The 12,845-nt window shown below is 33.3% G+C and overlaps 1 protein-coding gene across 1 annotated transcript; it reads left to right on the top strand.

Annotated features, from left to right (window-relative positions):
• The first annotated feature begins 11,061 nt into the window (after positions 1 to 11,061).
• Positions 11,062 to 11,778, top strand: LOC113351808 (Werner Syndrome-like exonuclease). The gene has a single exon (XM_026595736.1). It carries the CDS (start codon positions 11,062 to 11,064, stop codon positions 11,776 to 11,778), a length of 717 nt encoding a protein of 238 aa, XP_026451521.1.
• Positions 11,779 to 12,845: the final 1,067 nt, after the last annotated feature.

Below are 12,845 nucleotides of genomic sequence, written 5' to 3'. Positions count from 1 at the left end.
TCTGAGTTTATTCATCCTGGATAGTTAGATATGCCTTAAAAATGGCCCTATCCTTGTTGACTTTCTTCCCTTTGAGTAGAGACCAAAAATATTAAAACTCAGTATGGACCCAATAATAAATATTACATTCTACGTTCTTACGAATTCAATAACACAATAAATACTAATTTAAGGTTTTTAATTTACTTAGTTAAGCCGTGTTATATAACGTTAAACCATTTCAGATGGTAATCCATAATACTCAGATAAGATGTAACTCCAGTACTTCAAAACTCCTAGAATTCTACGATCTTTACCTTCCAAATGTGAAGTTATTTACTGCATAAAAATGATGAAACCATGGTTAGCTAGTCCCTCAAATGGTAAACCACTTAACCTAATAACAATAGACCTTGTTATCCATCATTGAATAAACATGACGCTAAAACATTAAGTATGAAATTTTTCTTTGTGAAATGCCTTATAGAATCTCTTGGATACGATAATTTTTATGATCAAATTTTGTTATCTTTTAATTTATGTTGACTATAATATTGTGACTCATCAATTGACATAATTTTTGCGTTTATTTCAGGATAATTTAAAATCATATAAGCATAGCCAAGAAAACCTCTTAGTAAGGTAGGAAAAGAGTCTTGATTATATCAGGATGGCTATTTGACCAAGCCATGTAAATTTGCAGATGAGTATGAAACTGAACTATTTAAGCATCTAAAATATACCGAGTCAAATGAAGAAAGGGATGTTTCTAAGCACATGAATATTGGGAGTCTTTTTTTTTTTTTTTTTGTAGAATCTATGTTTTTGATGCAAAGACTTAAATTAGGATCATATGCTTGAGATCGAGGGGGAAATGGGCAAAGTTGCACTAACAAATCAGCTATCCGAAGATGATGAGTCCCCTATTCGATAGGTAATTTGGTATGACAAAATAATAAAGCATTTGAAAGTTCTATTGTGCTAGATGCTTCTTTCCCTACATGAAAATATCAATTTGATGAAACCAAAAATGAAACGACGTGAACACTTTTAGGAACACATGAACATTGACAAAGCACGAATGAAATGGATGATTTGCAAAACATACAACACATTATAATTCATGTAAAGAACAAAACTGGTAGATGGTTAATTAACCTAAGATAAGTTGCTCATTTGGTATAGAATCAATGATTTATGATTCTTAATATTCATTTCCACCAACATTAAGGAACTTTTTTTGGAGCAATCTGAAAATGAAGATGGAAAAACGAATGGAAAAACAAAAAGGAGAAAATAATCAGCATCACAAATTAAAAAGAGTATGAATAATAATGAATAAGCAAAACAATCATACTCAATATTGTTTAATGGGTTCCAATTAATTACTCAAAGTTTAATTCAAAATAATTAATAATAAACAAAAAATAATAATAATATAGATAACCATGGAAAATACATGTTCGGGGAAGCAAATTTCATGAAAATAACATAATCTATTGAAGGATTGAGAAAAATACCATCGCCTCCCAATTGTGCTTGTCGAATGCTCGGTGGAACATCCAAAATAAAATCATACCATGTTCGATGAAATAATAATAAAAAAAATTTATTCATTGGTTCTGATTGAGGTTCAAAGTCATATAAAAATAAGAAAAGTAAATAAAACATGACTCGGGAGCAAACAAAAAAGTGAAAGTGATCTTAGACTATGCAGCTAACTTGATTTGGAGAAATAAAAAAAGATTAATCAAATACTTGCTGTTATGGTAGAACGACATGAGTGCATTTTATTTTTCACCGGCCACCGTTGTCCATAAATAGTTACCACCAACACAACGCCATCCACTACCACTCCTGCTACCGAAACAGCTTCTGCCACCGCTTTCTATAACACCATAACGTTTTTTTCCATCTCCACTGCTCACCAACTCCACCACTATGACCATTTATATAACTGTTAGCAAACTTAAGTACTAGTTAATAAAAATATATTTATATAATTACTAATAGAATAATTTATTTATTTATCATTTTTCATAAGTGAAAAGACGAGTGTACCTAAATATACCTCAAACTATAACTTTTCCACCTAAAAGTCATTTCTCCGAAAGTGATTGTCTATGGACTGAGTCGAGACAATACAACAAATCGTTTCACACTTCGTGTGATCGTCTACGGATACGAGATTGAGACAATACAACAACAAAGTATGTTACTTGATAAAAGGTTCGGACTTAACCAAATACAATAGGATTATTTATCAAGTAAATATGAATAAACGTTTGTGTAATTCACTTTAAATTAAAATAACAACAACAATTATAATTGCGGAAAATAAAATTAAATGACACAACAAGATTTTTGTTAACGAGGAAACCGCAAATGCAGAAAAACCCCGGGACCTTGTCCTGAATTGAGTACTCTCAGGATTAAGCCGTTATACAAAATCAAGCCAACTTCGTATAGTTGAGAACAAGCAACTAAACCTATAGTTCACCTAGTTCCGTCTGTATTCCCACGCCTCCGACCTGTAATAAGTCACGTACTTGGAACAATTTCTTTGGTTCGTATTCCAAACAGTAAAGGAAAAACAAATCTGTTTGGTATCAACTCTTTTCAACCAAGTGATATGAGTTCGACAAAAGGCTCTTATGTTTATCTCAATAAACTCCTTTGTCGGGTTCTTAGATCTATCTTATTATCAACTACCAAAGTAATTCTTAAGATTTTGAAATCAATACTTTTAATCACAAAGAATTGTATTGATGCCGATCTACACAACTAACCAATCTAATCTACCACAAGGATAAACCGATTATAGTTGGATCCTCTTTTACCGAAACAAGTATTGTGCACACCAAAGATTATGAACCCAAATCAAAAATCTTCAAAGTCTTCTTTGTCTTCAAATCTTCTTATATATTCAATAAACATCTGCACACAATCAACTTGAATCTCTTGTGATCAATCACTCACAGAACGGAGTCTGTTAACAATGGATTATCACAAGACGTCTTTAGATCTACAATCAGTCTAATGATCCCCATCGAAACTTCGATCTAGTTTGAGTGAATATTATATCAGAAGAGAAAATTCTCAAGCATAAACAAACTAGGTGCAATCAAAGTTCAACAACCGTTAGTCAATCAAATCAATCAAAAACAAAAGATAAACCGCAATTATCTAGTTTCCCACCGACGGTACTAAGAGAGCTTCTCAATCCCAAAGAAGTCTTTAAACTGAGCGGTCGTAAGAAATTTCGCCTAATTAGGTTACTCTGCTCTCCGAATAGGCGGCTTCACTAGTACCAGCACAACTAAGATAATTTTGCTGTCTCTGAGGATTAGTTTGCTCGAAATGCAAACTTTGATATTTATAGACCAAGGAATTTTGGACACCAAAGAATTTCCAAAACCGAAAATATTCTCAAGAATGCAATATATTCCTGTAGATGGTGGATTTTCGAAAAGGGCTAAAATCATAAAAACATAATTATACATGCTCCTGATCCAGCAATCAGACGAGTATTGAGTCTCATGTCTCTCATCGAAGCATGAAAGCTCATGCCATAAGAATCTCTGATTGAGAATACTGTCTCTCAGAGTATATGTAGATGTGTAGTCTCTCAGCTGAGGCAACGACATATCTCATGAATACTGAGCAATTTCAGTAATTACTTCTATATGGAATCGAAAGATTGGACGGATCCTAAACAGCTTGCCTGCTAGTATAGAGCAATAACGTCTTCAGGATGTAACAATGTTTTTCCTAACTATATAACAGAAATATGACGCTTCAACAAGGTCATATCGCTCAATTCCTGAATAATTAATGCTCCTAGACAATCGTACTAGTATAGAGCCATCAATTAATTATTTCTAAATCATTAGATTCATTAATTGAATCCCTAGAAAATATTTTACATTATTCACAATATTTGGTTACTTCAATTCATGGTTCTTCCCAGCAAAATTCCATGGGTTAGTAATAAATATTCAATGTACGGGCATCTGAGCTCTATCGAGTAAGCCCCGACCAAAATGGTATATGGATACGAGATCGAGACAATACGACAACGAAGTATGTTTACAAGGTTCGGACTTAACCAAACACAATAGGATTACTTATCAAGTAAATAGGAATTAACGTTTGTGTAATTTACTTTAAATTATAATAACAATTATAATTGCGGAAAATAAAAGTAAATTACATAGCAAGATTTTGTTAACGAGGAAACCACAAATGCAGAAAAACCCCGGGACCTTGTCCAGAATTGAATACTCTCAGGATTAAGCCGCTTTACAAAATCAAACCAACTTCGTATAGTTGAGACCAAGAAACTAAACCTATAATTCACCTAGTTCCGTCTAGATTCCCACGCCTCCGACCTGTAATAAGTCACGTACTTGGAATAATTCCTTTGGTTCGTATTCCAAACAGTAAAGGAACAACAGATTTGTGGTATCAACTCTTTTCAACCAAGTGATGTGAGTTCGACAAAAGGATCTTCTGTTTATCTCAATAAACCCCTCTGTCAGGTTCTTAGATCTATCTTATTATCAACTACCAAAGTAATTGTTAAGATTTTTCAATCAATACTTTTAATCACAAAGAATTATATTGATGCCGATCCACACAACTAATCAATCTAATCTACCACAAGGATAAACCGATTATAGTTGGATCCTCTTTTACCGAAACAAGTATTGTGCACATCAAAGATTATGAACCCAAATCAGAAATCTTCAAATCTTCTTAGATCTTCAATAAATATCTGCACACAATCTACTTGAATCTCTTGTGATCAATCACTCACAGAACAGAGTCTGTTAACAATGGATTATCACAAAACGTCTTTAGATATACAAACAGTCTAAAGATCCCTGTCGAAATTTCGATCTAGTTTGAATGAATCTTATATCAGAAGAGAAGATTCTCAAGCATAAACAAACTAGGTGCAATCAAAGTTCAATAACCGTTAGTCAATCAAATCAATCAAAAACAAAAGATAAACCGCAATTATCTAGTTTTCCACCAACGGTACTAATAGAGCTTCTCAATCCCAAAGAAGTATTTAAACTGAGCGGTCGTAAGAGATTTCGAATTAGGTTACTCCCCTCTCCGGATAGGCGGCTTCACCAGTAGAAACACAACTGAGATAGTTTTGCTGTCTCTGAGAATTAGTTTGCTCGAAATGCAAACTTTGATATTTATAGACCAAGGAAGTTTGGACACCAAGGAATTTCCAAAACCGAAAACATTCTCAAAATATGCAATATATTCCAAATTCGGTTTCCAAAATTCCTGGAAATTCTTTATCCAAATAATGACCGAAAATCTCTTAGAAGATCTCCAACTAGTAAATGCACATTACTAATTTTCATTTTCCAAAAATAAAATTAAAAACCTTAAATAAAAGATTCTCAATTTATTTTATTCGATCCAGGATTTTCTTCCTTTAGCTATTAAGGAATATCTTTGACCAACTAAAGATAAGAGTTACTGCACATGTTCAAAGTATGTCGACATCTTTACTTTATAAGTCCTCTTTCATACTTACAATCTTGAAACCGATTTGCCACACTTCCAAACAAGTTTATAATTGGTTCATCTGACTTTCAAGAACTACGTGATTGATCAAGAACATTCAATCACTAAACATGGGTTTCACGGTTCTACCAAAACAAGTTTCGGTTCTACCTCCATGTGAGTACTTTGCATAGTCACGCTAGTTACCAAAATTCGGTTGACTAGGTACTAGGATCGGTTCCCCACATATATATGGTATCTAACTTGTACTTGCTGCACATGTCCATAGGATCAATTTCCCTTTGCTTAAAAACGTGTTGCACATATCCATAGGATCGGTTCTCCTTTCTGCTAAAAACTTGTTGCACCTCATACAAGGATCGATTCCCTTTTGTGATAGGTTGCAGCTCTTACTAGGATCGGTTCCCCTTTATCCAGAGTCGGTCATACCAATAACACTAAATCGATCATACCATCTCAGGTGATTACTTAAGATCGGTTTCACTAATAAAAGTCATACCAATACAAAAGTCAGGCCTTTGTGAATAGTTTTACCAGGAACATAAACAAGTCATGAGCGGTTATACTAATCACACATATTGGTAGTTCAAAAGATATGCAATGAATAACAAATACCAATAATGCCTGGCGATTTCTCTTTCGATTCACCAAACAAGTTCATGAATTTGCTTCCTTAAAACAAATGTAAAACATTGTTTCCAAGGATAAAATCTTCACCTTATTCCATACATAATCACAATAGCATTCAAACGATTATGTCGATGTCTTATCTACAAAGTTTAATGGTTAAGCAATAAAACTCGTAACTATGTCTAACTAGAGTATAATCATTCATGCTTCGCAGTTTTGTTTTCAATATGCACGACTTGAAAGATACGTTAGGGAATGAAACAGTTCAAGTCAAATATTACTAACCTCAAGTGGAAGGATGATCTTGTCGTTGTAGCTCCTTACTTTTTCACTTCTTCAAGTCTTCGCAATACTTGTAATGTCTCATATCCTAATACTTTGAAGCTAACCTATACGAAGTTGAATCTACAACATAATCAAGCGAATCTTTAAATGAGTTTTGGCGCACTAAAATATGACAACCGAACTTGACATACCAACGCTTGGTGGGTCCAACCGAGCTATGCTCTAACAATATGACATAACAAAATATTTATTGTGAGAAATTAATAAGAATTAGTGATATGGTGTTAGATGCATTTTTAATTTCAATCATAACCATCACTTATGAGAAAACAACCATTAATAGTTTCTATTGATATCTCTTTATTTAATACTTTGAAAATCAATAAATTTTACAAGAAGTTGGTAGGGAGTCTAGCGACAAGCTGAGGCCTTATACCTTTCTGAATGACAATTCCTAATCTATGAAAAAGAGAACTACCTACTTTATAGTTGGCATCATGACTAGCCATACAATTCTTCAATCTCTTACAGTATCGTCACTGAGCTCTCCAAAGGTAGATGTTGCAAGGATACCGAAGCCATAACCATGCTCGGAACACTTTGTTTGATATAGTTTTTAGTAAATATATTTATTAATGAAATTATGTATTTATTAGATAAATCAAGGGAAATAAAAATTTAATAAATTATTCATCATGAGCAATTAATGATACACCAATTAATAAAATAATTATTATAATATCATTAAAGTTGAACAAACCACAACCATAGATTTATCTTTTTCCTAAACAAATCTTGACCACTCTTTATCTAGGCAAAGTTAGCCAAACTTTGTTTTGTATTTAAGATATTATTGAATTTATTATTTTAGCACTAGAGGCCCGAGTCAGAAGCATAACATTTAATTATTTTAGCGAGAATATTATATTATGAAGTATTATATTAAAAAAGTTTTATTGTATTTGGAAAGCTCTTTGAATTATCTACATAATTAGTAAAAATAAAAACATTAAATTTTATTTTAGGAAAGAAATATCATTGTAATCAAGTTTGATGTTGTTAAAAAAGTAAAATTCAAACATTTGCATGGCACATGTGTCTCTACTAGTAAAGAATAAAAGAAACCACTTAAAATAAATGCATCCAATATGCCCCTAACGTGCTATCCCACACAGCTGCGTGGGATGCAATTATAAGCAAGCGGGTTGCAACCATTGGATATTATTGGATCTCATAATTCCTATTTTCTAGAGTAACCATCAAAACAAACATACCCCACAAAATATTATTTCCTAAAGTAATTTCGTCTCTTTTTTTCTGAGAATCCTATCGATTGAGCTTTTGGTTGTTGTTGCTGTTGGTGATCTGCCATTGATGAATAAGAAGTACTCTTCTTATACTCGAATCAAAAAGACCCCTTTTAAACTAGGTTCAGTAGACTGACTATAGTTGTTGCTGCTCAAAACAGAGTTGATTAATAGTTGCATCGAAACCAGTCAGTTTTATCATCAGTCCAAAATCAATATGCCTCCTTTGAATCTAGAAGACCCTATCTAACTTGAACCTCTTTTGAAATATGGAACAATGAATTTGTGTTCTGATTCATGATTATGTTAGGGTTATTTGGATAAATAACCAACTGTCAATTACTTAAAAAATTTATACTCAAAATGTTCCACCAAAATCAAATTCACCGAAAACCCAGAAAGTCAAACTCCATCAACAATATTTTGTCCCATGAATTTCCTAAAACTTGAACAAAAAAAAAATTAGACAGTAGTTTTCTTAAACTAGTTTAAAATGGGTTGATATTTTTTTCTTTTAAAAATCTTACTTGATTTTAAATATATTTTTCTCTATTTGGTTATATGATGATTATCAAACCAATAGTTATACTTCAAAATCAAAAAATGAAAACAAGAAGTTAGCCACTAGAAGGCAGAGAAAATAATGTCACATAGAGAGACTTAGGAAAGAAGAAAGGATATCTTGGTTACTTTATATGTATAGTTTTTTTCTTAGATCAGATAACATCCAACGGCATCCAACCAGCTTGCTTATAACTGCATCCCACGTAGTTGCGTGGGATAGCACAGCTCATAGTCAACTGTAACTTTATCATCCAGCTATCAGTGCAAGCACTTCTACATGACTTCATTTGCACCATAAATCACCTTTCGAAACTAAACGAACATATAATTTCTCTAAGTGACGACTTAATAAAATTTCACAGAAACCTAGATTGTTTCTCATAGTAAGTAAAAAGAAAGCACAATTAAACTCAAACTGAATAAAAACCTAGAAACTGAAACTTAAAAATTGAAAATCACCATTCACCAAACAAACCTAAACCGAAAAAATAAGATTGTAGAAACTTTTCTTACCTTTGTTGTGATGAATGATTTGTGACCAGAGATTTGGATTAAGAATCAGTCGGAGAAACTATGGATTTTTGTTTTATTTGGAGGATTTCAATCTATTTAATCCCTATCAAAAATATCACATAACTACTTTTCTTTTTCTTTACACTCACAACTAAGACTTCGTTTACTATAACCCTAACATCACATCAAAGATTGTCCCAACTCTGGAGTGAACTCAATCTTTAAAGAAATTTACCCTAACCCCAAATCAACACCACATACCCAAATTTCAGTAGAACTCACAACACAAATTACAAAAGCAGAGAGACCGAAGAAAACGAAAAATATAAAGCTAGCTCATATGTATCCTGATCTTGCTTCGATCTATATACCTTGTTTGAGTAGAAATCTCCAGATTATCTAAGAGAGACTGAAGAAAACCAAGTGAAACTGAAAACAATTTTCGATTTAGGAATCATATTTTTTTTATGACGAATTTACTGAAATGCCCTCATCCCGCCCGAGTCGTACCAGCTGAAAGGAAGGTAAAATATATATAGAATTCAATAGCATTGCCGTTTTTTGCAACCCTGCTCGACAGTAAAAGGACATGTTTACGGTCTACTTATTCTCCCATAGTTAATAATCCATTTTGCTTATCGGCATGTTCCATTAATTTGATTACTAAAACTAAAATGATAAACTAAACACACTCTCTGGACTCTGGAGTTATCTTTTGAAGAAAAGGATAAAACACCCGTGCAAAGATTAGTTCAAAACCAAAACTACTTAGCAAATGATATATGTGTTTGATGACGCTTTGCAAAGACCTAGGCTCTAATGGTCATGATCTGATGTCAAATGGCCAAATAGACGTTCTACGATCATAAATCTCTTTCTTAGGCTTCGTCTAGCGGGCATCCAAGATTTAAGATTTTGCTTTAGAACTGTCGTTTTCTCGTTGAATTTCACCGAGCGTTCATCAGTTTTGTTGAACGTGAGATGGAATCAAGATAGGAACGCCAACCCGGTTGATACCCCAAAATTTTCTTAAATGCCAGATAGCGTCCAGGAAATACTTTATGGAAATTCAAACATCAAGATGATATAGACCGTTGAATTTATAGTTTTATTGGTGATCTAACGGTTGATACATCATACGTCAAATGGCTTGGCCTCGGTCACCATTCAGTTTGGCATTTTTGTTTTGAAATTTTGAATTCCCATTATATTTGGGTGTTGAATTTTGATGACACGTGGTGAGCGTAAATGATGAATCATGGACACCCATTAAACTAAGTCTTAATGTTGAATCATGGACACTCATTAGACTAAGGCCTAGTTTGGTATTGCTGCGGCTTTTGCAAAAGCATTTTTCTGCTGTGCGTTGTTGTGCTGTGCTGTGAGAAAAAAGCAGTTAGACGTTTGGTAAAATATTAATTAAAGTTAAAGCCGATTAACAAAAGCAATCAAAGTGTGTTTGGTAAAATATCATATTCAACCATTGTTGTTGTAGCAAATGACAAAAACAGACGTATATCTGAAAATAATTTTGTTTCAATTTTATTGGCTTTAAAAATAATTAAATTTTTTACTATTAAATATAAACATATATAATATTAAATTTACTTAACCACTTTTTAATATATATATATATATAAAATAATTTTCAAACAAAAAATCAAACTAAAATTAAGGAATTATTTAATATTATTATCAACTGTGTTATTAAACAAATATTTTATTATATAATATATTTTTTTTTTATTTTACAATATTCCGTGATTCACGATCCCCAACTTGGAAATCATTAGACTTGATATTTCATGATTTTTCCACACTTGGAATAGATTGGATTCCACCATAAGACTTGCTCTAATTAGGTGGGTTCGTCAGCCATCACACTCCCCAAACAACAAGAACGTTACATACATATCACCGCGATGAAAACTCGGATCACGTCCACGGACCCACATTATGGTGCTCACTTATCTAGACGCGCCAGGCAAGTTTTATCAAGGAAACTGATGGCAGTAAAAAACGTGATGAAAACGTCTGATCCATGGAAGTCATTTAACTATTATACTTTTTGGTGTACAATATCACTTCACTTTATTTGCTGGACAAAAACAAACTTACTGTACAAAATCGTTGAGAATCTCTTTCTCAGAAATTCAGAACCCATTTTCAGCTTTTTCCTCACCTCCATTAATACAAACTCTCTGGTTTTTCTTTGCTTGAGAGAAACGCTATGGTTTTACTCGGTCCTCTGTTCTACTACAGCTCTGACGAAGAAGAAGAGGAGGAGAAACAAGAAGAAGAAGAAGACATTCATACATCTGAACGCCATGATTTAACAACAAATCATCTAACTCGAATCTTCAACGTCACCTTCTTTGGAAAATCCATTACTACTACAGTAACATCAAAACCTAGCGAGATTAGGAAATGGATTTACAGCAGTTTGTATTACAGTCGTCGTAATCGACACAATCTTGTTGTTGGACTTGGTGTTCAATGGTTCCCAAACACTTATGGTTCTGATAATGATCCAGCAGAAACTCTTCAAATCTGCATCGGTACTGGATGTTTGATTATTCAGCTTACTCATACTCCTTATGTTCCTAAAATTCTTCGAAGGTTTTTGGCTAATGAGAAGATCACTTTTGTTGGGATATGGAATTATTGTGATAATAGTAAGCTTATGAAATCAGAACATCAATTATTTGTTTCGAGACTGATTAATCTGAGTGAGTTCGGAATTCAAAAGGAGTCATCTAGTGGTTCTATGGAGAATTTGGTTAGGGCTCATCTTGGTTTTAATGGTGTGAGAAAAGATGGAAATATTGGTAGAAGTAATTGGAATGCTAAGAATCTCAGTGTTGATCAAGTTCAGTATGCTACTGTTGATGCTCATGCTTCATTTGAGATTGGTAAGAAACTTGGAGCATGGAGGTTTGAAGACTGAGGTTCTTGTTATTTCTGCTTAAAATGGGGTTTTGGTGCATTATGAGGTTGGACTAATTTTGTTAATGGCGGTGGATATTGTGATCAAATGGAAGAAAAGTACAGTTTCTTCTTCTTTTGGTGTTTCATCAATTGCAGGACTAATTAGTAAGTGATCTAGATGATAATTTCGTTACATTTTGCTGTTGATTATCCAGGAGGTTTCTTTTTGGTGGTTGAATATATGGGTTCTTGAAGTTGAAGGGATATTTCATGATATTTAGGTTGAATTACTCTGTGTAAACAACGTTGAGATTGTTCGGCTAATATATATAAGAGGAACTTTTATTACAAATCTTGTTTTCATTTTCACTATGGATAATTGGATATAGTTTTGTTGTCTTCAATTTCTTACAATTCGTATTTTGCAATTCCTCCATTAGTGACATTTTAATGAGAAAGTAGTACTTTCTGAACTTTACGATGGTGAAGTTCTTGGCACTTGTAGGACTTAGATGAGGAAGGATCATAAAACTTACGACACATGGTGAGAATTCTTACCTGATGAGTGTTGTCTAGATGGAACAGTGAGCCTGTTGATGATTTCCTTGTATCCTTCAATAATCAACTTAAGGTTGTCATCCATCTTCTCATATATGCATTCTTCACTTGATGAAGGTTTCACATCAAGGTTATCATTATCTCCATTTCTGACAGGAGAGAGAACATGAGTTCTTCTTGGACGATCATTGTCAACGGGTCTATTCTGTTTTTGTGCATTTGAGGAACTCACTGAACTGACTTTCTTGGTAGGAAACACAAGACGTGTACAAAAACCAATTGGTTTAGACATTTGAATGTCAGTTACACCTTTAAAAATCAAATCTAAGGTGTGTTGAAGTTGAATTAACGATTTGTTTTTCAACTTGGGTTTCCTCGTTTGCACTCTATGCCCTTTTGATTCACAAAAGAGACACACTTTCTGATCACAGAAGTGATTAGAGATTGCAGACCTAACATTATCGTTTGGAGATTTCTCTCTTCCAATTGATGTGTGAATCCCTTGTGCATCAGTTTGAGTGGGAAGAC

Source organism: Papaver somniferum, chromosome 2 (genome assembly GCF_003573695.1).
Source record: "Papaver somniferum cultivar HN1 chromosome 2, ASM357369v1, whole genome shotgun sequence".
Taxonomy (NCBI): Eukaryota; Viridiplantae; Streptophyta; class Magnoliopsida; order Ranunculales; family Papaveraceae; genus Papaver; species Papaver somniferum.
This window is presented reverse-complemented; position numbering and strand designations above follow the sequence as displayed.